This window comes from Lontra canadensis, unplaced genomic scaffold (assembly GCF_010015895.1).
Source record: "Lontra canadensis isolate GAN:19392208 unplaced genomic scaffold, GSC_riverotter_1.0 scaffold1, whole genome shotgun sequence".
In the NCBI taxonomy this organism is placed as follows: Eukaryota; Metazoa; Chordata; class Mammalia; order Carnivora; family Mustelidae; genus Lontra; species Lontra canadensis.
The window spans coordinates 6531231-6558362 of NW_022630995.1; the positions used below are offsets into that span (position 1 = coordinate 6531231).

Here is a 27132-nt window from a genome sequence, read left to right on the forward strand (position 1 = left end):
TTTAGGGGCTTTCGCACCGCGCGCCCCGCCGACTCCCAGCACTTGCGGGCGGCTGAGACACCCCCGGCCACGTGGAGCCCCAAAGACCCCGGAAGCCGACGGGGCGTTCCCGCCCCCACCCCCGCCGAGTGCGCCCTTCCGGCGTTCCGGCCTCGTAGGCTGGGCCCGGAAAGAGGCGGAACTCCCTAGTCCAAAGGCGGTTTCCTCGCGGGACTGAAAAGCGGAGTGCACCGGGTGTCGCGGGAGCAGAGTCTCGGTCCCCTGCTCCCGCGACATGGCTTTCAACTTTGGGGCTCCTGCGGGCACCTCCGGCACCGCTGCAGCCACTGCGGCGCCCGCGGGTGAGTGCTCCTCTCGGACCTTCTCCGGGAGAGGAAGGGAGGCCTCCGGTCCACCCTCTCGGTCCGAGATTCTCCGGGTGGCGGATCGAGGGGGAGGGGGATGGAGAGTCTTCGGCCGCTCGGGGGGTTTCGTGCTTCGGGAAAGGGCGGGCGGCGGCAGAGCGGGCCCAGGCGACTCCTGAGGGGGCCGCGGGCGGCTTCGAGGCGTAGCCTGGGGCTCTGGCGCTGCGCGTGGGCCCCCGCAGGGCTCTGTCCTCCCACGGCTCGCTTCCGGCCGCCGGGGAGCCCTCCTGGGAGACCCTGGGGGCGGCTCCTCTCTCCCGCCGCGGGAGACCCGCCCTGTCCTCCTCCCCTCAGCCGCGGGGCCCCCGCTCGGCCCCCGCTGCCGGGCTCGGGGAGATGCGGGCCGGGGGGCCGCGCGCTGTGCGGCGCTGGGGTCCCTGCGGCGGGACGTCGCGCTCCCGCTCCTCTGTCCGGTCCCCGCCTCCGCCTTCCTCACCCGCCCGGAGCCCGGGCCGGGTTTGTCTTCGTCCCCCGGAGCGCCTGCTGACTCCGCTAACCCTGATCTCGCTTTCTCTTCTTTCTCTTCCTTCTCCCTCCCCGGTCTACGTTTCTGTTCGTTTCTCTGCCTCCGCGCCTGTCAGGATTTGGTGGGCTTGAGACTGCCAGCTCCACCGCCAGTGGGTTTAATTTTGGGGGTTTCGGATTAACTGCTAATCCCGCAGTGAACTTTAATATTGGGAACTTCGGTGTTCCGACGACCTCGGCGACTCCGTTCAATTTTGGTAACAGCCTGGCAAGCGCAGGTAGATACTGCGGGTCGTCTGTGTGACGAGCGTCGGGCGCCGGAGTCCAAGAATATTCTGCGATTCCTGGTTTGGGAAGGAACACGACGTGTCTGACGAGGGAGGGAAATTCGTGTCCAGGGGTCGAATCCAAAGCATTTGTATCCAGCTTTGACGGTCTTAAAAGATTGGGGTTTGAGAAGTCTCTCAAGGTATAATGTTCCTTTGTTAAACTTCCATTCGATGGAACAGAACGTACCTTCCAAGTGATAAGGATTTGGAATGGGTGATTCTGAGCAGAAAGTGTTTTCCAAATTGTTAGGATCTCTTCCAAAACAGAAGCCCGGCGGTCAGGCCCACTTCTCTGGGATTCTTGGACTCCTGCAGTCACTCTTTTCCATTTTTCTTGCATCTTTCATTGGAATTTCATTTGAGTGTCCTTGTGTTTCCCGAGAGAAACAAGTCTTATACGAACAGCAGTACCCCGTCTTGTTGTTTTAAGGTGTGTAGCAACCGTAAGGCGTTCCTTGATTCACTCAGCGGATTAGGATACGTTTCTATAAGATACGTAATTATAGAAAGAGCCCCCAGGTTTTCACTGGATTTTTTGAGAAATGAGCAGAGCGATTTAATTTATTGTCACAGAGCGTTGAGTTCTAGTAGGTAGGCTAGACATCTTCGCATAAAAAAAATAATAATGAAGATTTTAGTATCTGTATGGATTGAAGCTCATTGGAAGTTTGCAAAACAAACTATAATGTGTATATATGTGTATATAAATTTACAATACGTCTGTGTACTTTACATACAGTATCCTATGGAAAAGTCTTGTTCCTCTGCTGCTCGTATATGAATTTATTGTCCGTATTCTCTTACATTATGCCACTTACGCCCATGCCAATTATATGCATTTTGTAAACAGTATTCCCTAAGATTTATTTGGGTGTTTGTGCAGTGTTTGTTACTGCAGTGCGAATATCACCTTGGCATTTGATTTGACACGTTTTGAAGAATACTTGAAACCTTGGATTCCAAGGATAAAACTGTCCATTATTGTTAAGGTATATTTAAAGTGATCATGTACCACTGTCATTGGTATCTTTATTTTTCCCTGTTTGCTTAAAATTGGCACTGGGTGAAACGACATTATTTTGAAATTTGTGTTTCCAAACAAAGCCACCCAGCTTGTAATTCAGCAACAATAAATAAGCTTATGGTATTTGCTTGATTTCATGTTCATTTGGAGTTATCACTGTTAATTATTGAGTTGTGATAATATAACTGTATTTTAACCACTTTTATAGATGTTCATTAACTGAGCCTTCAGCAAAGGGATGATAGAAATTCTGGTTTATTTTGTGTCTTTGCAGATCCACTATTACTAATAAACATTTTTAGTATTAGGAAGCATGATAAGATACTAATATTGTGTAGTCAATTCAGAATATAGTATAGTTTTTCTATAGAAGGGAGGAATAATGAAAAAGATTGAGAACACTGTTCTATACAACATACACTGTATTTTTAAGTAATTTTCCAAATCAAAATTATATGATGAATATCAGAGGGTTGGGGTTTTTTCCCTCCTTATACGTTTTATGTAACATGAGTCTGTCTCTTACACTAGAGATGTATGAGATTAAAAGTTAGAATTGCAAAAAACTGTGGCATAACTCCGCACTAATGGTTCAAACCTTTCTCTTAAGATTTTTTGGCACCATATTGGTAATCAGGTAAAAACTGACAGTAAGAAAAAAACAAAACAATATTAGATTGTTTGTATTCCATCCCATTCATACGTCAAGTTACATATGGTTAAGATGAGTTTCATTTCTAAACTTACCTAAAAACGAAATTTGTGTATCTGTCAGTTGCCAGTCCGGGGCAGAGGGCTGTGCTAGTTCCTCTCTTCCCGCTGCCTTCCACTTGCGGGCGTTTTTCCCCCTTATCTCTTCCTTCAAGAAACATGTTCTTGTAAGGAGGTGAGTAGGTTTCCTTTGGGAAGTTGCTAAGTTTTCATGAAGACTAAGTGGACACATAAGCTAAGTGAGCATAGGAGTTCATTCACCAAAGCCAAAGTTGCAAAGTGGCACCACCGTCTGCCAGTATGATGTGTTGGATACACTATTTTAAAAATATTTGAATTTCTTGCCAGAAAAAAAACTAAATTAGGGTTTTAAATTCTGTAAATTTCACATAGAAAATCTAGATCTTGTGTTTCTCTTGGGAAAAATGGGAGTACACAACACTACTAAACTACCATTCTCCCACAGCAGTAATCTGCTGGAATTTAGAAACTGCTGCCACTTTAAAAAATTGTTCACATGGAACAGTTCTACCAGTCAGTAAACACCCAGTCTTTCTCACTCATTACTATTCTCAGCCCAAATCTTGTAGGCATTTGAATTTGCAACACCTGCCCTGAAAGTACATGCATAGTCATTTTCGAGTTTGTTAAGCGTGGTCATAGGCCTAACATGTTTTCTCAGCTGTAAGTGTTCAATCAGCCCTTTTGTCGAAGGGTACGTATTGCATTGTGGTATTTCTGTTTGAAATATTTACTTATTTGTTGCAACATTCTGACTTGATTAGTAGTACAGGTTTTAAAAAATTGAAGTTGAAAGTAGAGAAAGGAAAAATTAGATCAAAATATTTTCTTTTTACGTGGCAATGATGTAAAATAATTTGGAAAAAATTACGTATGCAAAAGATTTTTCCTCTCTGTTTCATTTATCCTTTTTAAATTAGGTGGGTTTGGAGGATTTGGGACAACAACTACAACAGCAGGCTCTGCCTTCAGCTTTTCTGCTCCAGCTAACACAGGCACTACTGGTAAGAGGATATCTGAAGGCATTTGTAGATGTAAATGAGCTAGAGATCAGATTTTTTTTTTAACTTATGCAATTTAAATTTTTCCTTCAAAGGACTCTTTGGTGGTACTCAGAACAAAGGTTTTGGCTTTGGTACTGGTTTTGGCACAACAACTGGAAGTAGTACTGGTTTAGGTACTGGTTTGGGAACTGGACTGGGATTTGGAGGATTTAATACACAGCAGCAGCCACAGCAGACCAGTAAGTATGAGAGGTCTTCATCTTTCTTCAAATATAAAACTGTAACATATAGCCAACATTGAGTGCACTGTTGAGAACACTTTAACAGATATCTTTTTGTGAAGATTTATCAGTATTATGTTCCACAAGACTCCGAAAGCGACTTCTCATGTTTATATGTGATGATAGCAGTTGCGGAGACAGACTGGCATGGTCAGGATTATGAAGCCTCTGTGTGTGATAGCATTCCGTTTATGTTGTTGCTAAAAGTAACCCAAAAAAGAGAACTGCACAGGAGTACAGCTTAATGAGTTGTGTATAAGGTGAGCACCCTTGTAACCACTGCCTGTGTCAGCAGGCGGCCTCTGGCCAGTCACTTGAGCAGCCCCCACATTGCCCGTGCAGTCCCCTCCCTACAGTCAGAGAAACTGTAGTCCTGTCTGTCGTGGTCACCTTTTCTTTACTGTATAGTTTTGTCATTAAGTTTGTAAGCATTATTGTTTAGTTTTATGTGTCTTAAACCTTTGTAAGCTAACCTGTTAGCCCTCCTTTTTTGTTTGTCCAGTTTGTTAAAGAAATGCGATACTTATCCTGTAGGATTTTTCAAGTCAGGACTTACTGTATTGCATTCCTGCGGTGTAGTTTAACATACTTTGTTGTCTTCTGTGTTTCTTGTGAATTGGGCTGGATCTAGGCACTTACTTAACGTGGATAGTTCAGTTTTTGTGGGGTTGCAAGACTGCAGGTGGTACCGCATCCTTTATCAGGAGGTATATATGAGGTCGGTTATGTCTGTTTTCGGTTGTGCTGGCAGCAGCCATGGGCTATGATTACTTAGATCCATCAATTTCTCAGGGGTTGCAAAGTGGTACTCAAACCTCGTGACTTCCTTTTCCGTGTATTGCAATACTTTATAATATTTTTTAATTCACTATTTGGTTGATTCTTTCCATATTTATAATTAGTTTTCAAAAATAAAGAGTTGGTTCCCTGTGATTCTCCAAAGGAGACCAGTTAATTTTTACTTAATATTAGCAACTTAAGTATTTCAACTCTTTGGTATTTTTAATCTGTTGCAGTTATTGATACTTAAATTGTTCCATCTTTGGCCCGAGATACAAGCCTCTTCAGGTTGGCCTCGAGTCCTTTGGTACAAGCTTAGAATTAGTCTTTGATAGCTTCCCTTCCCAGCTGGTACGGCATATGTTCCAGGGCTATCTTTATGGATTAATTCATGTAATTCTCACAAGAATCCTGTGAAATATTACTCTTGTTATCTCCATTTCATAGGTGAAGAGAGAAAACAGAGATTGTGACTCTTCCATAGACCTCCCAAGATGTAGGATAGAAACATAAATTCAAGTTCTTTGACTTCCTGTGTAATGCTGTTTTCACTATTCCAGTCTGCTACCTCTTAAATCACTTTCATTTCATTGTTCTTAGGTAACTTGGTTGATTGGCTAAAATTCATCCTACTCAATCATTGAAGATTATTAGTTTATTAAACATGAATTTCAAGAACTATCTAGCCAGTAGGACAAAGAAAATAGAATAGTAGTCTCAGTTCTTCTTTCTAGTATTTTAGTCATTTCTTTTTTCTGTTATCCTGCAAAAATACAAAATTTGTTGGAAATCTGAGTACTTTAGGAGAAGGAGAAAGTGAATTTTTTTCTTTGTTTCTTGAAAGTCTCCCCAACTCTCAGTTATTATAATTACACTTTCATTAGGAAAAATGGGACTTTGAATTTGGTTTTATTCGTTTGCAGAATAAAGGGACTTACTCAATTGTGTAGCAGCCACTCTGACTGTATATCATATGTCAGGGATTAGGTATCTAAGATTGAAAGCCACAGTTCCTGCTTATAGCCTACAAGGAGACAATAATGAATATCTAATTAGAATAGTAAGCATCCACTTATACAAAATACATATATAATGTGAAAGCACTCAAATGTGTCCCTAGAAGGTGCTGTGGAATACGGAAGAGTTGAATCTTGAAAGAATTAGTTGGATAGAGTCAGAAAGGGGAATTCCAAGTGGAGGGAGGAACTGTCAGACGCATCCTTGCATGGCATAGCATGATGAATTTGGGAGCTGCTGCTGTAAGGAGTTTTGACTTTAATCTGCAAAGACGATGGGGCTGTTGGATTATTCTTAAAACCCCTGCTTGAATGAGATGCATGTTCTCTGGCTGTACCTTCTGTGTGATGTCTAATCTCAGTTAGCTGCTGACTTCTGGATGGTACCTCTTATCCATTGAAAACTTTGGCAACTGGCTGTTAGTCCTCCTTTTCTTTTCAGCTTCTCTCTTTCTGGGTTACTTAAACATCACATGGCTGTATATTCAAACAGCCCTGCCATCTGCCTGTTATTCCAAAGACCTCTTCCATTTCTCTTAAACAATTCTTACCCCGGACCTTGGCAACATCTGAAAATGTTCTAATTTCAAAATCACTAATGTGAACATCCCATAATCTATTGTTTTTTTAGCCTGCCTTTTTAAATACTTCAAATATAGCTGTTCCTAGACCTCATTAGGTCTTTAACCGGTGACATTTTCATTTAGACCGTTAGACCATTAGACCATTTAGACCATTTTCTGTTCTTCCATCAGCTCCTCCTTATCTTCACTGCCCTCCCTAATTAGCTAATTAGTCACTGGTTGCCCATACCCTAAACTTGTCATTGTATCCTGTGCCTGAGGGTTTAAAAAAATCCCAAGCTCGGGAAAGCCCAATTGTCTCTCTAGGTGCACTTGAGAAAATCACACAGTACAAAAGATTGAATAGTACCTCTAAATTCTTAATCACTGACGTAAGTTGGGGCCTCAGCATTGCCTGGTAATCCTTGGAAGTTTATTTAATTTATTCTCCCACCTTCTGTAACAGACTTTTATTCTCTTCAGATCTCAGATTTCTCTGCTCTTTCTTTCAGCAGATGGCCTTGACCTCCACTTCAAAGAAAAGATAAAATCCCTTATTGCACTGCAGTTCCTCAGTCTCCCACTGCCAGATCTGCTCATCTGCCTCCCTCCATACTCCTCCTTTAACCTTCCCTTGTGCTGTGGATCTCTTTCTTCCCAGGGGCACTCGGACTGTGGATTCTTCTAGCAACACTCCTCTCCCCAACACGGTCTTCAGCTTCTTTCCCCAAGGATCCTTCTTACCCATATTTAAACAACCTGAAGTTTCTTTTTTTCTTAAAACAGTGGCCACAAAACAAAACAACTTTAATCTCACAGTCACATTTCAGTTGCTCTTCTCTTCTCTTCATAAACGTGAAACAGGAAAAGGGAGATCTCTATCTCTTGTCTTCTCTTACCTCTCAGCCCGCACTGATCCAGATTCTGTTTTCTGTATTCACATAGTTAAGATCATTAGTCCTCTCAGATCCAATGAATACTTACTGTTCTTTACTTAAATGAGAAATTTAACACAAAAATAGAGTAAAATGACCCCGATTCTACTGAACAGATTCAGCAAAAGTCAGAATTTGCCACACTAATCATCTCCTTCTCTTTGCCCCCCTTTTTTTTGATTGCTGAAGTATTTTTTTTTTAAGATTTTATTTATTTATTTGACAGAGAGAGAAATCACAAGTAGGCAGAGAGGCAGGCAGAGAGAGAGGGGGGAGCAGGCTTCCTGTGGGGCTGGATTCGAGGACCCTGAGATCATGACCTGAGCCGCGAAGGCAGAGGCTTAACCCACTGAGCCACCCAGGCGCCCCTACAGTAAATAGCTTATAGAGCTTACAATAACCAGGATTCAAGTCTTCTGGCTTCTAGTCCAATTCTTTACAATTTTTACATATGCCCATTTGGAAATTAATATTATCTCTCTGGAGGGTAACAAGAGACCCCCGCTAGCCCTGTAGCAGCCCCAGTGACCCTATGGTACTTAGAACCTGTAGACCTGAAAGAACACTTAAATAGCGGCTCATATAGCGGCCCTTAACTCAGAGCATTGTGGTATTCATGGTTTTTCTGTTCTCTCTGTACCATTTGTATTACTAAGAACTTTAAGTCACTTTACTTTTTAACTTTACATATTTATTTTAAGAGGAAGATTTGTACTCCTGCTATAAATGGAAAACCAGTATCATTTGCTATAAAGACAGGATAACTGAAATCAAGTACACAGAAAATGTCATAGTGTTAGTAGATTCCAGCTAATACTTTTGCCTCAAGCTCTGAGCCTTATTCTTTCCCTTGGTAAAATGTGAAATAAGCAGGTGCGAGTCATTAAAGGCAGACTAGCACCAAACTGAGACTTTTAAAATATATTATCAGATCATGAAAAGATAACTGTTGGTCATGTGCATTAGTCCCTTTAGTGACCCAGCTGTTGCCGGACAGCTGTAAGTTCTTGTACTGGGGTTACTTGCCTCCCGCTTTGGAGAATCTGATCTGATCTAGAGTCTTTCTATTGGAGAAATTGTAGCACAGAGAAGTTAAGTGACTTGCCCAAAGCTACGCGGTCTGCTCAAGCTTTTAGCTTAGAATCCTGATGATTAGTTCATTTGTTGTTCTTTTTACTACATGTAAGGAGAAGTGATCACTTTGGTACTGATGAAACACTGGTATAATGATTCTTTTTGCTTATTTCGGGTCCTCCAGTTTGTATTTATTATACACATATAATAGCAATAAAGGCTTAAAAACCCATTCTGCAGCTTCACACACTTTACTTCTCCATATCATATCCGTATGTGCTTTTTTTGATGTGGGTCTGATATGAACCCAGCTGATGTACTGGTGGTGGAATTGCTTGTATTAAGAAGATAATCATTATAAGGATTGTCCTAGTATATTAGTTTCCTAGTGTTGCCATAACCAAGTATCACAGACTTAGTGTATGTATTAAGACAATACAGATTTATTATCTTACAGTTCTGGAGATCAGAAATTCAGAAATGGGTTTCCCTGGGTTGACATCAAGATGTTGGCAGGGCTGTTACTTCTTGAGGCTCTAAGGGAGAATCCGTTCCCTGGCCTTACCCAGCTTTTAGTCTCTCTTCGCATTTTCTGGCTTGTAGCCCCTTCCTTCATCGTCACGTTTCACTTTGACCTCCCTCTTCCCTCTTCAGGACCTTTATGATTGTGTTGAGCCCACTAAGTGCTAATCCAGGATAGTCTGAACTCAGTGTCCTAATTTCATCATATCTACAGAGTTTCTTCTGCTGTGTAAAGTAACATATTTACAGGTTCCGGGGTTTAGGATGTGGACATTGGGGGGAAGGGGCATTATTCTGCCTACTATACCTAGGGTCTGAATTGATTGATTGGTTTTTTGTTTTTGTTTTTGTTTTTTTAAATACTAATTATGGGGTACATTTCTAGCATTAGGTGGTCTCTTCAGTCAGCCCACACAAGCTCCTACACAGTCCAACCAACTGATAAATACTGCAAGTGCTCTTTCTGCTCCAACGCTCTTAGGAGATGAGAGAGATGCTATTTTAGCAAAATGGAATCAACTGCAGGCCTTTTGGGGAACAGGAAAAGGATATTTCAACAATAACATTCCACCAGTGGAGTTCACACAAGAAAATCCCTTTTGCCGATTTAAGGTATTAGTACTCCTTTTGATCCTCACTTGAAGAGTGTGTGTAAGAGAGAATGTGATATTTGGATTAAAATAATATGAAGAAAACAGTTGCTTTGTCTTTAGTACTTTTTGAATATGGTACAATTACACTTTTGTCTTAAGGATACGGAAGTTATTAAGGTGAAGTGCTTTCTTACGTACATGTGATTGAAGGTGACCGAGTATGAATGAAGGGGAAGGGATGATCAGAATGTAATTTAAAATTAAGGAAAACATGTTAGAAGCAGGGTGGTCTGCTTGGCATAGGTGAAGTAGAGACCCCAAACTAGAATTTAGTGAGAATCATCTAACATTCTCCAAGAATGTGTACTCTAGCCAGCAGAGTACTGGCTAGACAGGTTGTATGTTCTATTTGGCAGGTATCATTCTGTTGTCACGATTATAGCTGGATGCTAAAGCCATTAAAACAGTATAATCTTTTTCTTCCTGATTCCATGCCTACCCGACAACCTTCTCCTTTGAATTCGACTTCTCAGAGATTGTTTCGTCAGCCAGTGAGAGTATTTAGGTCAACTTGATGGCATATTTTTCATAAATAATGTATTGCAATCCAGTTTGTACTCCAGCCACTTTTTTAGAAAGACGCGTTTACAGGTTTTTGTGGAGAGCGCGCATGTGTGTGGGGTAAGGGGTAGACAGAGAGAGAGAATCCCGAGGGGATTTCAAGAGACTGAATCTTGAATTCTTCAAGAGAATCCCAAGCAGATTCAGAGGACTGTGGAGCCTGACTTGGGGCTTGATCCCATGACCCTAAGATCCTGACCTGAGCCTAAACCAAGAGTCAGGCGCTCAATCGACTAAGCCACCTGGGCACCCCATCCACTTTTCAGTGGCACAAAAAGAAAACAAAACCAAACCAGTTTTTATTGCCGGTGTCTGTCTCTAATCAGTTCCTATGTAAGCCTCTGTGTGGGGCCGCGAGGCTGAGGGTCGGACCCTTCTCAGTGTGGGTGAACGGCAGAAAGTGACCAGCTTCTCTTACTAAAACATCTGTTATCACTCTAACAAAAGGAAGTTTTCAGTGTAGATAATTGGAATTTTAATACTTTTGTGTAGTGACTAAGAGCTATATAGTGGACATAGATTGGCTATAACTTTTTTTAAAGTTGATACATAACGTACATATGGTAAAATGAGAACTAGTCTAGAATGAATTTCAATTCTTTTTTTAGAAGTTGGATTATGGGGCTCTTGGGTAGCTCAGTTAGTTAAGTATCTGCCTCTTGATTTTGGCTCAGGTCATGGTCTTAGAGTCATGGGATATAGCCCTACAGAGGGCTCTTCCCGCAGCAGGGAGTCTGGTGGAGAGTCTCTGTCCCTCTCTCCTTACCCCTCCCCCACAAATAAATAAATCTTTTTTAAAAAGTTGCATTATAAGTGGTGACAAAAGAAAAGGCTTCTATCTAAAAGGGTAATTCCTTAGGTATAATTTATCATATTTTATATGTTAAAAAGTAACATGCTTCATATAGTTTTGTATTACATGAACCCATAAAATGACGTAGATATTCTTTATAGTGTTATACGTTTGACGGTGTTACTCTACTTTAAAAGTATTTCTATTTAGAAAAAACTATAGTAATCATATCTTCGCTATATCTAAAACTTAGTTTAGGATTCCGTAAGTCAATATAGTAAAATAAAATTAGGTCTCGGTCCATGACTTTTGTGGTCCTTTTTTTTTTTTTTAAGATTTTATTTATTTATTTCACAGAGAGAGATCACAAGTAGGCAGAGAGGCAGGCAGAGAGAGAGATAGAGGAGGAAGCAGGTTCTCCGCTGAGCAGAGAGCCCAGTGTGGGACTCGATCCCAGGACCCTGAGATCATGACCTGAGCCGAAGGCAGAGGCTTAACCCACTGAGCCACCCAGGCGCCCCATTTTGTGGTCCTTTTTATAATGACATGCAGAATTGTTTCATCAGAGTTCAGAAACACCCAACAGTAATGACTATCAAACTTTTTTAGAAGGGAAGGCTATTTGGTAACTCTACTGAAGAGGAAATTCTAATTTCACTCTAAGTTTATATTATTCTTGGGTAAAATAGTTTCTCTTTATCCTTGTGTGATGACCTAGGGCACAGAGTGGTGGCAAGTATAATTATTTCCTTCATTAGCAGGCATTAAACCATTTTCCCTGTTTTAGCAGATACTTAATGTATTAATATTAAACATCTGATGTAAAATCTGTACATAGTTTTGATATTGTTTGTTTTGTCATTCTACAGGCAGTAGGATATAGTTGTATGCCCAATAATAAAGATGAAGATGGGCTGGTGGTTTTAGTTTTCAACAAAAAAGAAACAGATATTCGAAGCCAACAACAGCAGTTGGTAGAATCATTGCATAAAGTTTTGGGAGGAAACCAGACCCTTACTGTAAATGTAGAGGGTATTAAAACATTGCCAGATGATCAGTAAGTATACATTAAATGTACTACTTATTTCTGTGCGCCTTGGTCCAAAGAGAGCGAGCCAACAGCGTTTTTGTTGATAAAGCACAAATTAAATCTTTGAGCAGAATATTATTACTCAGCTAGTTATTATTCAGTATTTATAACAACATTTGTTTAAAAGCTTTTTTGCTTAATCTTGGGAGTTACTTTTTTTTTTTTTTTAAGATTTTATTTACTTATTAGAGAGGTAGAGACCAAAAGTAGGCAGAGCAGCAGGCAGAGGAAGAGGGAGAAGCAGGCTGTCTGCTGAGCAGGGAGCCTGATGTGGGGCTCGATCCCAAGACTCTGGGACCATGACCTGAGCCGAAGGCAGGCGCTTAACCAGCTGAGCCACCCAGGTGCCCCGGGAGTTACTTTTATTTTATATATATTTATGTATCTATCTGTCTATCAGAGGTGGGAGGAGCAGGGTGGGGGAGGTGGGGAGAATCTTGTAGGCTTTACACCCAGTGCAGAGGCCAAGTGATGTCACGACCCTGAGATCATGACCTGAACTGAAATCAGGAGTTGGACATTTAAACCAACTGAGCCACCCGGTGCCCCTTAATCTTGGAGTTCTTAACTTACTGGATACTAATGATTCCTTAGATTTTTCGTTCAGAAACAGGAAGAAACGTTAATCATGGCTGTGTGTGCAAATCAAAGGCCACAAAGATGTTATTAGAAAGTTTTAACTGATAACTGTGCATACTCATTCATGGAGAAATAGGACTCATTTACTTCTTATGTCTTCTGTATAATTTTCATACTTAGTGGTAAAAACATTTACTTTGGGATATGTTGGGTTAGAAGAATTACTATTTTTTTAAAAAGATTTTATTTATTTATTTGACAAAAATCACAAGTAGGCAGGCAGGCAGAGAGAGAGGGGGACGCAGGCTCCCCGCTGAGCAGAGAGCTCCATGCGGGGCTTGATCCCAGGACCCTGAGATCATGACCTGAGCTTAAGGCAGAGGCTTAACCCACTGGGCCACCCAGGCGCCCCTAGAAGAATTAGTGAAATATAATACCTGAGATCAGATAACTTCAACATAATCTCCAAAGTACTTTTCAATTCTGGAAAAGATAGTAACATTTACATAGGACTTTGCAGTGAAGCAAACCTTTTATAAGTATCCTATGTCTCATTTTAACTATCATTTAAGTTGATATACAAGTGAACATAACATTAAGTAAGGGTTCCTTATTTTCCAAGATTTAAGAAAATACTGTTTTCTCTTCTAAAACGTTTTCTGAATTCAGCTAGCGCCTTTCGAAAATCACAAGCTACATTGATGCTGAGCTGTAGCTGTGAGTTTGTGCTGTTTTGTAACTTGGTTATCTGTCTCCCAGGACAGAAGTTGTCATGTACGTTGTTGAACGTTCTCCGAATGGTACTTCAAGAAGAGTTCCAGCCACAACGCTGTACGCCCATTTCGAACAAACGAATATAAAAACCCAGTTGCAGCAACTTGGAGTAACCCTTTCTATGACGAGAACCGAACTTTCTCCTGCGCAAATCAAACAACTCTTACAGAATCCTCCTGCTGGTACGTTTGTAGTCACAGATTTGAGGAAATGAAAGATTTAGAGATAAAAATGCTTCCCCTATTTTGGTAGGTATTAGTTGGTGATTAATAAAACCAGTGTCTATCATATCTTCTAATTCGGGACAAAGTTTTAAATGTTTTCATTGTATTAATTCATTTAGCTTTTATATTTTATAGTTAATATGCTTGTTAGAAATGTTGGGAAATGACAAACTAGAGAAATAATCCATAATCCATCTACCCCAAGGTAATTTACTTTTAATATTTTTATTTTCTTCTAACTTGTGCTGAGAATTCGAGTAAAACCCAAATAAGTGTTCTCACCAAAAAATATGATGTAGACGGCATAACTAGATTGACTGAATTACAGATCCAGTTAATCTCCTTCCCACAGAAATAGCTACTACTAATAATTTATTAGTCCTTTACCTGTGATTTTAATATAGCATATGTACATGTAAATCCTTTAAAAAAAAAAAAAAGGATTCTGCACTGTACATCTACTGCGACTTGCCTTTTTAGTTGTAGTATTTTGTAGCCCTTCCATCCCATACCAGTACACACTGGTAAATATTCTTTTTAAAAATCTACATGGAATACCACGGATGTACCTTACATCACTTCACTTCTATGGCATTTCCACCTTTTCATCATTATAAACTATGCAACAATTAAACAGCCTTGTAAATTCTTTTAGAATAGCTCTCTGGTAATGAAATTTGAGTCGAGATTATGTATATTTTATGTATTGTTAGATACTGCCAGGTTGCTCTCCAAAGAAAGTCGTATACACACTGTGACAGGAATGTGTTCTTTTTCTTGTATTTTTCTTTTTTAATATTTTCTCATATTGATCTGTTTTTGCCAGCAATGAGATTATCACTCTTTTTTAATTTTGCCATTCTGATTGCAAAAATCACTTACTTTCATTAGCATTTCCTGATTTCTAATCATTTGAGCATCTTTAAATATGTTTATTAGCTGTGGTTCTATCTTTTATGAATTAACATTTCATGTCCTTTGCCCATTTTCTATTAGATATTTTTGTTTTCCTTTCTGATTTATAGGAGCTTTTTCTGTTTTTCTGAAGGTTAATCTATTATCCTATAGGTTGTAGATACTTCCTTTCAGTCTACAATTTTTTTCAAAGCTTTATCCTAACAAAAATTTCATTTTTGTCATGGTCATATTGAATAGTCATTTTTCATTACAGCTTCTGGATTTTTAAAAAATCTTATTTTAGGAAGGCCTTTCCCATACAAATACTATAAAAACAGAGAATAGTTTCTTTCAGAAAAAGTATTTCTTCTTTTTGTAGGTGTTGATCCTATTATCTGGGAACAAGCCAAGGTGGACAACCCTGATTCAGAAAAGTGAGTATGCCTTCATCGTATTTCCATATAAGGACTAATATTTGCTGAAGAATGTTGACGCCTGGCTGGTTCAGTTGGTAGAGCAAGGAACTCGTGGTCTCGGGATTGTAAGTTCAAGTCCCACGTTGGTCTGGGAGCCTACTTGTTGACTGACAAGGCTGTACAGTGTGGTGAAATCTGAGTATCATTCCCCTAATTTTGCCTTTAAAAGTATAAATTTTGACTGAACTTTATTTCTTTATTCGTAAAATAAGAAGGTTGAAAAAAATCTGTGATTTAACATTGTTGATTTCATATCATTGATCTGTCTTTGAACCCTAGAAATTTATTGTGAAATTACATGAATGTTATTACAAAAACCCCAATTTCTGGTACTTTGTAATAATAGTGAAAGGCTTAAGATCTGAAAATTGACCACTTGGATTTCTTCAGGTTAATTCCTGTACCCATGGTGGGTTTCAAAGAACTTCTTCGAAGACTGAAGGTTCAAGACCAGATGACTAAGCAGCATCAGACCAGATTAGATGTAAGCATTTAGCTTCATTCTCTGCCTCTGGCAATAGTAAAAGAGATTATAGACACTTTTTACTGTGTGGATTACTATTATGTCTTAGAGTTAAATAATATGGAGTATGCTGTAAAATTAACAACTATAGTTTTGTGCAATTGCTTAGTAGAGAGCCTCCAAAATCATGTAAATCTGATTTGGTATATTTTAACAAAGAATTTAGAATTGTTGGCTTACCATTGCTGTTAGGCTGTTATATCCTTTTGCAGCCAGGGAATGCATATTATTATTATTTTGGGGTGGGGGGACTTTTAAAATTTAAATTCAATTAGTTAACATATAGTATATTATTAATTTCAGAGGTAGAGTTCAGCGATTCATCAGTTGCATGTAACATCATGTGCCCTTCTTAATGCTCATCACCCAGTTACCCATCCCCCCATGCACCACCCTTCCAGAAACAGTTTGTTCCCTGTAGTTAAGAGTCTCTTATGGTTTGTCTCCCTCTCTGTTTTCATCTTACTTTATTTTTCCTGGGTTTGTTTCTTTCACTAACCAGAATCATGCTGTATGTATTGTCCTTTGATGTGCTTGTTGGAGATGTTCTTAGCCTATGACACTCCTTTATCCCATATATATTCAACAGAGTTAGTGTCACTATTTGGGTTGCTTTATTCTATTGCTAAAATTTTGCCCACTTTTGTGCACAGACTTGAGCACAGGGGCTGGAATTTGAGGAGAACAGTGTCAGTTTGAGTCCCTGGCAGTCTGAGGTGAAGGTATGTTAACTTGGCATTGAGCAGGTGGCAGGCTGTGCATGCTGACTTAGGCAGGAGGGCAGCTGGACTATGGATTTGGGGCTCACAGGCCAATGGCATCCGTGTGTGATGGGGACGTGGCTGGTTTGCCGTTAACTTTTGTTTTTCTGGGAAACTCTGTCTCTCTTTCTATTCTGTATAAAAGCCTTGCTGGATAGAGAGTTCTTGGCTCTAGATTTTTTCCTTTTAGCACTTGGAATTTATCATGCTGCTCTCCTATGGCCTGCAAAGTTTCTGCTGAAAAACCCACTGATAGCCATATGGGGTTTCCCTTGTATGTAACTGCTTTCCTTTCTCTTGCTGCTTTTAAAATTCTCTATTACTACTTTTGGCCATCTTATTTACTTTGTGTCTGGGTGCAGCCCTCTTTGTGTTGGTTTTGTGGGGGGCTCTCTGTGCCTCCTGGATCTGGGTTTCTCTTTACTTCCCTAGATTCAGGATTTTTTCAGCTCTTATTCCTTCAGACAAATCTGCCCCCTTTTCTTGCTCTTCTCCTTCTGGGATCCCTATCATGCAACTGTCATGCTTGATAGTGTTGCTGAGTTCCCTGGGTCTGTTCCCATTTTGGGTATTTCCGCCCCCCCCTCATCTGCTCAGCTTGATTACTTTTCATTACTCTGTCTTCCAGGTGGCTGATGTGTTCTTGTGCTTCCTCTTGCTTGCTGTTTATTCCAGGTTGTCTTTTTTTAACTTCATCTAGTGAGTTCATTATCAGTAATTGGTTCTTTTTTATGTCTCATGTCTTGGTGGAAGGTCTCAGGGAAGTCGTGCACTCTTTTCTCAATTTTAGCACATGTCTTTATGAGCATTACTTTAAACTTGCTATCAGATTACTTATCTGCATTTCGTTTAGGTCTCTTGCTCTGACTTTGTTCTGCTCTTTGATTTGGGACATATTCCTCTGTCTCCTCATTTTGTCTATTATTGTGTCTGTTTCTATGTTAGGAAAGTCAGCTATGTCTCCTGCACTTGAAGGTAGTGACTTTATGAAGAGGTCCTGCAGTGCAGTGTCTCCACCAGAAAATGGTGCATCAAGTGTGTCTCCTACGTGTTTTGCTACGGGGGTGTCCTAACGTGACGAGCTGTGTTTGCCTTTGGTACAGCTTGCAATGGCTCTGTGCCTGTTGTGGGCAGAGTCTGGTGCCTGTGGTGTTGGTGGGCCAGTCCAGGGTTGCCTTGGGCTTGAGTTGAGTCAGAGCAGGTGTTTGCCAGAGATGAAGTAGCACCAAACTGCAGACACTTTCCCTGTGTTGTCCCCTGAGAAGCTTTTGTTGGTGGCTGGGGTCTGCAGTCAGACCAGCTGTCTGCCCTAGCCCACTGCTGGACTCATAGCCAGACTGGTATGTGGTTATCTTCCCCTCTCCCTGGAGCAGGACTCACTCTGGAGTGATGCCGGCCCTTGTCTGGGCTGTGTTCACACTGCCAGGCTTGTGACACTGTGTGGTGGATCTCCTTCGCCTGGCCTTTTGTCTGTGTTGGGCTGTGGAGTCTGTCCTGCCAGTTTTCAGGTTGCTTTCAGGGTTATTTATGCCAATGTGGGTGTTCTCTAGGCAGCCACGCGGCAAGAGGTGAGCCCTGGGTCCTCCTACTCTGCCATCTTCCCAGCAGCCTCTTGCGTATTATTTTCTTAATTAAACACTTATTTATAAGGTCTTACCAAAACAAAGGCTAAAGTTGTGATCTTTTTTTTTTATTGTGTTAGTCACCATACAATACATCATTAGTTTTTGATACAGGGTTCAAGATTCATTGTTTACGCATAACACCCAGTGCTCGATGGAATACATGCCCTCCTTAATATCCGCTACCACACTTACCCATCCCCCCACCCCCCTCCCCTCTAAAACCCTCAGTTTCTCAGAGTCCACTCTCTCTTGTGGTTCGTCTCCCCCTCTGATTTCCCCCCCTTCACTTTTCCTTTCCTTCTAATGTCTTCCATGTTATTCCTTATGTTCCACAAGTGAAACCATATGATAATTGACTCTCTCTGCTTGACTTATTTCATTCAGCATCATCTCCTCCAGTCCTATCCATGTTGATGACTGCTGAGTAATATTCCATTGTATATATGGACTATATCTTCTTTATCCATTCGTCTGTTGAAGGGCATCTTGGCTTTCCACAGTTTGGTGATTGTGGACATTGCTGCTATGAACATTGGGGTACATATAGCCCTTCTTTTCACTACATCTGTATATTTGGGGTAAATATCCAGTAGTGCAATTGCTGGGTCATAGAGTAGCTCTATATTTAATTTTTTGTGGACACTCTACACTGTTTTCCAAAGTGGCTGCACCAGCTTGATTCCCACCAACAGTGTAAGAGGGTTGGTTCCCTTTTCTCCACATCGTCTCCAGCATTTATTGTTTCTTGCCTTGTTAATTTTTGCCGTTTTAACTGGTGTAAGGTGGTATCTCAGTATGGTTTTTAATTGTATTTCCCTGATGGCTAATGATGAAGAACATTTTTTCATGTGTCTGCAGGCCATCTGTATATCTTCATTGGAGAAGTGTCTGTTCATGTCTTCTGCCCATTTTTTGACTTGATTATCTGTTTTTTGGGTGTTGAGTTTGAGAAGTTCTTGGGTATCAGCCCTTTGTCTGTAATGTCATTTGTGAATATCTTCTCCCATTCCGTGGGTTTTCTCTTTGTTTTTCTTGTTTGTTTGTTTTTTAAAGATTTTATTTATTTATTTGACAGGCAGAGATCACAAGTAGGCAGAGAGAGAGGAGGAAGCAGGCTCCCCGCGGAGCGGAGAGCCCGATGTGGGGCTCGATCCCAGGACCCTGGGATCATGACCTGAGCTGAAGGCAGAGGCTTAACCCACTGAGCCACCCAGGCGCCCCTCCTCTTTGTTTTATTGACTGTTTCCTTTGCTGTGCAGAAGCTTTTTATCTTGATGAAGTCCCAAAAGTTCATTTTCGCTTGTTTCCTTTGTCTTTGGAGATGTGTCTTTTTAAGAAGTTGCTGTGGCCGATGTCAAAGAGGTTACTGCCTATGTTCCCCTCTAGAATTTTGATGGATTCCTATCTCATATTGAGGTCTTTCATCCATTTTGAGTTTATCTTTGTGTGTGGTGTAAGAGAATAGTCGAGTTTCATTCTTCTACACATAGCTGTCCAGTTTTCCCAGCATCAGTTATTGAAGAAACTTTTTTCCACTGGATATTTTTACCTGCTTTGTCAAAGATTATTTGACCATAGAGTTGCGGGTCCATATCTGGACTCTACTCGGTTCCACTGGTCTATGTGTCTGTTTTTGTGCCAATACCATGCTGTCTTGGTGATCATAACTTTGTAATAAAGGTTGAAATCAGGCTAAGTCCTAACTTTGTTTTTCTTTTTCAACATTTCCTTGGCTATTCGGGGTGTTTTCTGGATTTAGGATTGTTTGTTCCGGCACTCTGAAAAATGCCAATGGTATTTGGGTTGGGATGGCGTTGCACGTATAGGTGGCTCTGGGCAGTGCAGACATTTAACAGTGTTTATTCTTCCATGAGCATGGACTGTTTTCCCATCTCTTTTTGTCTTCTTCAGTTTCTTTCATGAATGTTCTGCAGTTCCTCGAGTATAGATCCTTTACCTCTTCAGTTAGGTTTTTGGTGCTATTGTAACCAGAATCAATTCTCTAATTTCCCTTTCTACAGTTTCATTGTTAGTGTATAAGCAGCTGATTTCTGTGCCTTGATTTTTGTATGCTGCCACGTTACTGAATTGCTGTGTGAGTTCTAGTAATTTGGGGGTGGAGACTTATGGGTTTTCCACATAAAGTGTCATGTCATCTGCAAAGAGAGAGAGAGTTTGACTTACCTTTTGTTTCTTTTTGTTGTCTGATTGCTGTTGCTAGGACTTCCAGTACTGTGTTGAACAAGAGTGGCGAGAGTGGGTATCCTTGTCGTGTTCCTGATCTCAGTGGAAAGACTGTCAGCTTTTCCCCATTGATAATGACATTCACTGTCGGTTTTTCATAGATGAATTTGGTGAAGTTGAAGAATGTTCCCTATACCCTGAAGAGTTTTAATCAGGAAAAGATGCTGTACTTTGTCACATGCCTTTTCTGCATCAGTTGAGAGGACCATGTGGTTCTTCTTTCTTCTCTTAGTGATTTGTTCTGTCACCTTGATTGATTTGCGAATGTTGAACTAACCTTGCATCCCAGGGATAAATCCCACCTGGTCATGGTGGATAATCTTTTTAATGTACTGTTGGATCCTATTAGCTAGGATCTTGTTGAGAATCTTGCCATCCATATTCCTCAGGGATCTTGGTCTGAAATTCTTTTTGATGGGGTCTCTGCCTGGTTTGGAGATTAAGGTAATGCTGGCTTCATAGAAAGAGTTTGGAAGTTTTCCTTCTCTTTCTATTTTTTGAAACGGCTACAGGAGAATAGGTACTCTCCTTTCAATGTTTGGTAGAATTCCCCAGGGAATCCATCAGGTCCTGGGCTCTTGTTTTTTGGGAGGTTTTTGATCACTGCTTCAGTCTCATTACTAGATATTGGTCTATTCAGGTTGTTAGTTTCTTCTGTTTCAGTTTTGGAAGTTTATAGGTTTCCAGGAATGTATCCATTTCTTCTAGGTTGCTTAACTTATTAGCATATAACTGTTGATAATAATTGCTGATGACTGTTTCTATTTCCTTGGTGTTAGTCATGATCTCTCCCCTTTCATTCATAATTTTATTGGTTTGGGTCTTTTCTCTCTTCTTTTGGATTAGTCTGGCCGGTGGTTTATCGATCTTATTCTTTCAAAAAACCAGCTTCTAGTTTTGTTGATGTGTTCTACTATATCTCTGGTTTCTAATTCATTGATCTCTGCTTTAATCTTTATTATTTCCCTTCTTGTGCGTGGGGTAGGCTTAATTTGTTGTTGATTCTCTTGTTCTTTAAGGTGTAAAGAGAGTTTGTGTATTCGGGATTTTTCTTTTTTCTTTTTCTTTCTTTTTTGAGTGAGCCTTGGATGGCTATGTATTTCCCCCCTTAGGACCACCTTTGCCACATCCCATAGGTTTTGGACCAATGTGTCCTCATTCCCATTGGTTTCCATGCATTGTTTAAGTTCTTCTTTGATTTCCTGGTTAAGCCAAACATTCTTGAGCAGGATGGTCTTTAGCTTCTAAGTTTTTGAATTTCTTGCAAACATTTTCTTGAGATTAAGTTCCAGTTTCAAAGCATTGTGGTCTGAGAATATGCAGGGAATAATCTCAGTCTTTTGGTGTCGGTTGAGACCTGATTTGTGACCCAGTATGTGGTCTCTTCTGGAGAAAGTTCTATGTGTGCTCGAGAAAAATGAGTATTCTGTTGTTTTAGGGTGGAATATTCTCTCTATATATGAGGTCCATCTGATCCAATGTGTCCTTCAAAGCTCATTTCTTTGTTGATTTTTCTGCTTAGATGGTCTGTCTATTGCTGAGAGTGGTGTGTTAAGATCACCTACATTTAACGTCTTCTTATCAGTATGTCTTTTTACTTAACAGTTGGCTTATGTAATTGGCTGCTCCCATGTTGGGGCATAAATAATTACAATTGTTAGATCTTGGTGGATCTTGGTGGATTTAAGAATGATGTGTCCTTCTGTATCTCTGTTTACAGTCTTTAGCTTAAAATCTAATTTGTCTGATATGAGGATTGCTACCCCAGCTTTCTTTTCAGGCCCGTTGGCATGAAAGATGCTTCTCCACCCCTTCACTTTAGTCTGGATGTATGCTTAGGTCCAGAATGCTTCTCTTGTAGACAGCATATGGACGGGTCCTGTTTCATTATCCACAACCTGTGCCGTTTTATGGGCCCATTTAGGCCATTCATGTTGGGAATGATTATTGAAAGATATGTTTTATTGTCATCCTGGATCTTGTTTCTATAGATTGTCTCTGTAAATTTCTGTTCTATATCACTCTTGGGGTCTTTGTTCTTTTATAGACCCCCCCGCCTTAGTATTTCTGGTAGTGCCGGCTTGGTGGTCACATAATCTTTTAGTCTTTGCTGGTCTTGGAAGCTCTTTCTCTCTTCTTCCATCCTGAACGTCAGCCTTGCCGGATAAAGTATTCTAGGCTGCATGTTCTTCTCATGTAGTGTCCTGAGTATGTCTTGCCGGCCCTTCCTGACTTGCCAGGTCTCTGTGGACAGGTCTGATGTTATTCTGATGTTCCTTCCACTGTACATAAAGAATCTCTTCCCCTAGCTGCCCTTAAGACAGTTTCTCTAAATTTATGATTCACGAACTTCATGATCACATGTCTGGAGGTCTTTCTGTCCTGTTGATCTTGGGGGTGTCTTCTCTGCCTCTAGGCCAGGAGCAGTGCCTGGTGTGTTGTTTTTCAGTCAGTCCTGCTTGGGTGGAGTTGCCCTGCCCATCAAGGGGCCGGGCTCTGTGGAAACCGGTTTTTCGGGCTTTTGCTCTCTGGGGGTTTTTGTTCTCTGGCAGTTTTTCTGCCTTTTCAGAGGGTGAGAGCAAAGTAAAAACTGTCTGCACCCAGACCTCCACCTCAGAGAGAAGCCACAGTTTGCTCCTCTCTGAATGGTCCAGAACACAGATGCCCCCTCTCTGCAAACTCCATTCAACACCGCAGCCTCCCACAGGCGGCGCACACCCCCAGCCACCGTCTCAGCGGTCGCCCGAGGACCCCCTTGTCTCTGTACTCCCATGCCACCAAAACCGCGAGCGGTACTGGTCCGGGTGAGCCTGGTCCCGGTGGCTGCCAGTTCCCAGGACCGCTGACTCGAGCCCATGCCAAGTGCGCTCAGCCCTGGCAATGGTGGAGGTAGCGGAGGTGGCTGTGGTGGTCGTGGCAGCCGCCAGCCCCAGGGACCATCGACTGGAGCCTGGGCCAGCTCGCTCCGGTGCGGGCAGACGCGGCTGCGGCCGTCCTGTGACCTTGGGCTTCGGTCTGTGCGTGCGGCTGCCCCGTCTCAACAGTTGTCCCTGAAATCCCTGACGTTCTCTTTGAGCGCTGTTATCAGGCCCTTCCCACTTGGGGCCACCAGTCTCCCAAGTTATTGCTGGTCCCCAAGCGCAGGCATTTCCGCGCTGGGGTCTTCCCAGTGGCTCGCTTCTCTGGCGGCTCCCTCCCCCTTCCCTGTACCCTCCCGTAGCTGTCTGCGCACTCCCAGCTCCTCTGTCGCTCTCGCCGATAGTCCTCTGGCCTGTAGAGATCTGGAAGTGTGTGATCTTCGTGTCAGGCTGATGTCACGGTGTTCCGAGCGCGCTGGTAGGCACCTAGCTCCTTTCGGGGAACCGGCTGAAATAGGTCTCCTGCTTCTCTGCCATCTGGCCTCTCCTCCCAGTTCTGATTCTTTTGGTTGGCAGAGAATGGTAGATTAAAGAAGCACTTGAATTACTGAGTGCTGAAATCTAGTTAATATCTTACTAAGTAGACTTTCTAATCAGATACTTACAGGTTCTTAGCGGTTACCTCCAACTCGCTTATGTGGAATTCCTGATAACATACTCAGACAGAAGAGTGAAAAGCGCACTGCTTTACGAAGCAGCGCGTTTCCCGGTCAGCTGATAGAGGTTCTCTTGCGGGGGCACAGCAGGTTCAGCCTCTGCCTTCGGCTCAGGTCATGATCTCAGGGTCCTGGGATCGAGCCCTGCATTGGGCTGTCTGCTCAGCAGGGAGCCCGCTTCCCTCTCCGCCTCTGCCTGCTTCTCTGCCTACTTGTGATCTTTCTCTGTGTCAAATAAATAAAATCTTAAAAAAAAAAAAAAGTTCTCTTGCTTACATGGACCCAGTGTCTGCTTTGGTATAATTTACACCCGTTCTCTCTGGCACTGATTTGTAGGCAATCACTGTGCTTCCTGTGGTAGCCCTACACATATTTGAACGTTGTGATCATTTCTTCCTTTTTATTATTCTCTTCTCTGGCTATAAACTTAAGCATGGCTTTTTATGTGACATGATTTCCAGAGCCTTCATTATCTTTGGGCTGGACACATTGGGTTTATCGGCATCATTTTTTAAATGAGTTGCCACGGTACTATAAATTGGCATGACCACAGTCCTTTAAATGAAGACCAAAGAAGCTGGTCCCTCTGGTTTTTCGTCTTAGTAGAGGTTTGTCAATTTTGTTGATCTCATCAGAGAACCAAGTTTTTGGTTTCGTTAATTTTTCTCTAGTATTCTCTTTATTATTTCATTTCTCTTTTTAACCATTTTCTTCTGCTTGGTTTGGGTTTATTTTTCTCTTTTTCTGGTTCCTGTAGGTAGCAGTTTAGGTTATTAATTTGAGACTTTTTTCCTAGTGTAGCATTTAATGCTAATAATTTCCTTCTCAGCACTGCTTTAAATCCCACAAAATCTGATAATGTCATATTTTCATCTCTGATACATTAAAAATATTTCCTAATTTCACTTGAGAGTGCTATCTTAGTTTTTTTGACTAATAGATTGTCTCATTTCCACATGTTCGGAGATTTTCTGTTTACTTTTGTTGATTTCTAGTCTAGTTCTTTTATGGTCAGAGAATTTTGTAGGATTTCAGTTGTTTTAAGGTTTTTAACCCACATCCCTTTGAAAAGAATGTAGATAATGATGTTCTTGGCTGGAGTTTTCTGTTAGAACTGGTTGGTAGATTGTTCAAGGTCTTGATTTTTGTTGATTTTTCTGTTTACTAGTTCTATTTTGAGAGAATTGGGAGTCTCCAGCTACAGTTGTGGATTTTTTTCTTCTTTCAATTCTGTCAGTTTTTGCTTCATGAATTCTGAAAATACGCTGTTTCCTCTTTTCTGCCTTCATTTGGGTTTTTTGGACACTTTTTAGCATCTGTTTTAATTCTGTAGTCCTTTCAACAATTTTGTTTTGATGGCCAGAGGGCATCTCTCAGCAGGTGTCGGGGTGGTGTTTCGTCCCCAGGGCTCATTTGGCACCGTCTAGGGACTTGTTTGGTTGTTAGAGCCGGGGGAGTGCTACAGGTGTCTGTTGAGTAGAGGCAAGGATGCTGATACACATCCTGGTGTGTACGGAACTGTGCCTCTGCAACAGTTGTCTGGCCCAGATTAATGCAGTAGTTCCCCCTGATGCACGGTTTCACTCTCCGTGGTTTCAGTTACTTGCGGTCAACCACGCTCTGGAAGCAGATGATCCTTCTGATGAATCATCAGAAGGACAACAGTAGCCTAATGCTGTGTCACAATGTCTCCGTCACTCACTTCATCTTACCGGGTAGGCATTTTATCACCTCACATCATCATAAGAACAGCGGTGAGTACAGCACAATAAGTATTTTGAGAGACCACATTCATGTAACTTTTACTACAGTATAATTGTTCTAGTTTATTAATTTCTTAATGTGCCTAATTTATAAATGAGGCTCTATCATATGTATGTCTGTATGTGTAGGAAAAAAACATAGTAAATATATAGGGCTTGGTACTCTCCATGGTTTCAGGCACCCACTGGGGGGTTGTAAAAACATAACCCTCAGGGATGAGGAAGGGCTGCCACAGTACTGGAGTTGAGGGAACCTTCTCAGGTAATACAGTGTATTGCCCGCATCAGTGCTAATATAGGCTTTTCTTGGAGCTGTCAGCATGATGCTCGCTTCTCAGTTTTGGGCTTTGTTGTAACCAGAGTGGGGTATGCCAGAGGTGGGGGCCCGTGGTAACTCACTACCAGGTCAGTGGTACCTTAGATCCATGTCTTCTTCCCCAGGCCTCTTGCCATTCTTTCTTTCTCAGAGTCCTCTCATCGTCGCCCGTGCATTCTGTTCAAGTTTTAAAACCATGTTCCATAGGAGAGACAGAGTGCCATATACTTGAGTCCATCTTGTCCAAAATCAAAATTAATTCCTATCTTTTGCTAGTTTTTCTGTTGCATTTAACTTTTCTTTACTGAATTTCAGGAGTTCACCATTACTCTGGATTTTAATCTCTAGTCTGATTCTATTCAGATATCTCCTACTTTCTCAACTCTTCCAACTGTGCAGTGTCCTGAGTTGAACAGGAAACTTTAGTGCAATAATACTCATAGTATCTTGCCCTGTTTTCTTGGGAATCTGCTCAAGGAATCATTCTTTACCCCAAGAGCTAGAGTCTCCTACATTTTTTTTCGTAATATTTTAGAGTTTAACCTTCCACATTTGGGTCTTTTGTCCTCATGGGTTTCAAGTTTACACAATAAGTAGTGTGAACCCAAGTTTATTTTTCTCAAATGGGTCAGATGTTCCAGTGTCCTCTGTAAAGAACATCCAGTGTTATTTTCCCCCAGTGATTTATCAAAGCATTTAACCAGTCAGGTCACTATATGTAAATATGTAAGTGTGTGTGTGTGTGATGTATTCTGTTCTTTAATTAGTTTCACTTTTATTTTTTTTTTTTACTCTGGCTTTAGTAGTGTATTTCAGTGTGTTGTAGAGTGAACCTCTGATTTTTTCTTTGTTTCAGAGTTGTTGCATCTTTATGGATCTTTACTGTTCTATAATAGTCTTGGAATCAGTTTGTCAAAATGCTAGCGTTTTGGTTGGAATTGCATTAAACATGTTGTTTGTAGAGAATTGAATCTTAATAAATTATTACATCATGAACATGTTCCGTTTCTTTACTCACTGAGGTACCGTCCATTGAAACAGTTTTAAGTACTTTCTTTAAAAACCTTGTACATTCTTTCTAGGGTTAATTCCTAGATTGTTTTAGTGTTTGTGAATAAATACTGAATGGTAACATTTCTATTTTTTCTTA

The 27132-nt window shown here is 41.2% G+C and overlaps 1 protein-coding gene across 2 annotated transcripts in view; it reads left to right on the top strand.

The window, feature by feature from the left end:
- Positions 1–203: 203 nt before the first annotated feature.
- Positions 204–27132, top strand: part of NUP54 (nucleoporin 54) — a 35550-nt gene continuing 8621 nt past the window's right edge. Inside the window, exons 1-9 of one of the 2 annotated variants that reach the window (XM_032837244.1) lie at positions 275–341; positions 986–1147; positions 3875–3958; positions 4051–4197; positions 9515–9741; positions 12006–12193; positions 13565–13761; positions 15080–15134; positions 15567–15660. In XM_032837244.1, the coding sequence (XP_032693135.1) occupies positions 275–341; positions 986–1147; positions 3875–3958; positions 4051–4197; positions 9515–9741; positions 12006–12193; positions 13565–13761; positions 15080–15134; positions 15567–15660 (1221 nt within the window). Of the gene's footprint in view, positions 342–985; positions 1148–3874; positions 3959–4050; positions 4198–9514; positions 9742–12005; positions 12194–13564; positions 13762–15079; positions 15135–15566; positions 15661–27132 lie in introns of both variants that reach the window. The other variant, XM_032837318.1, reaches the window with a different exon arrangement.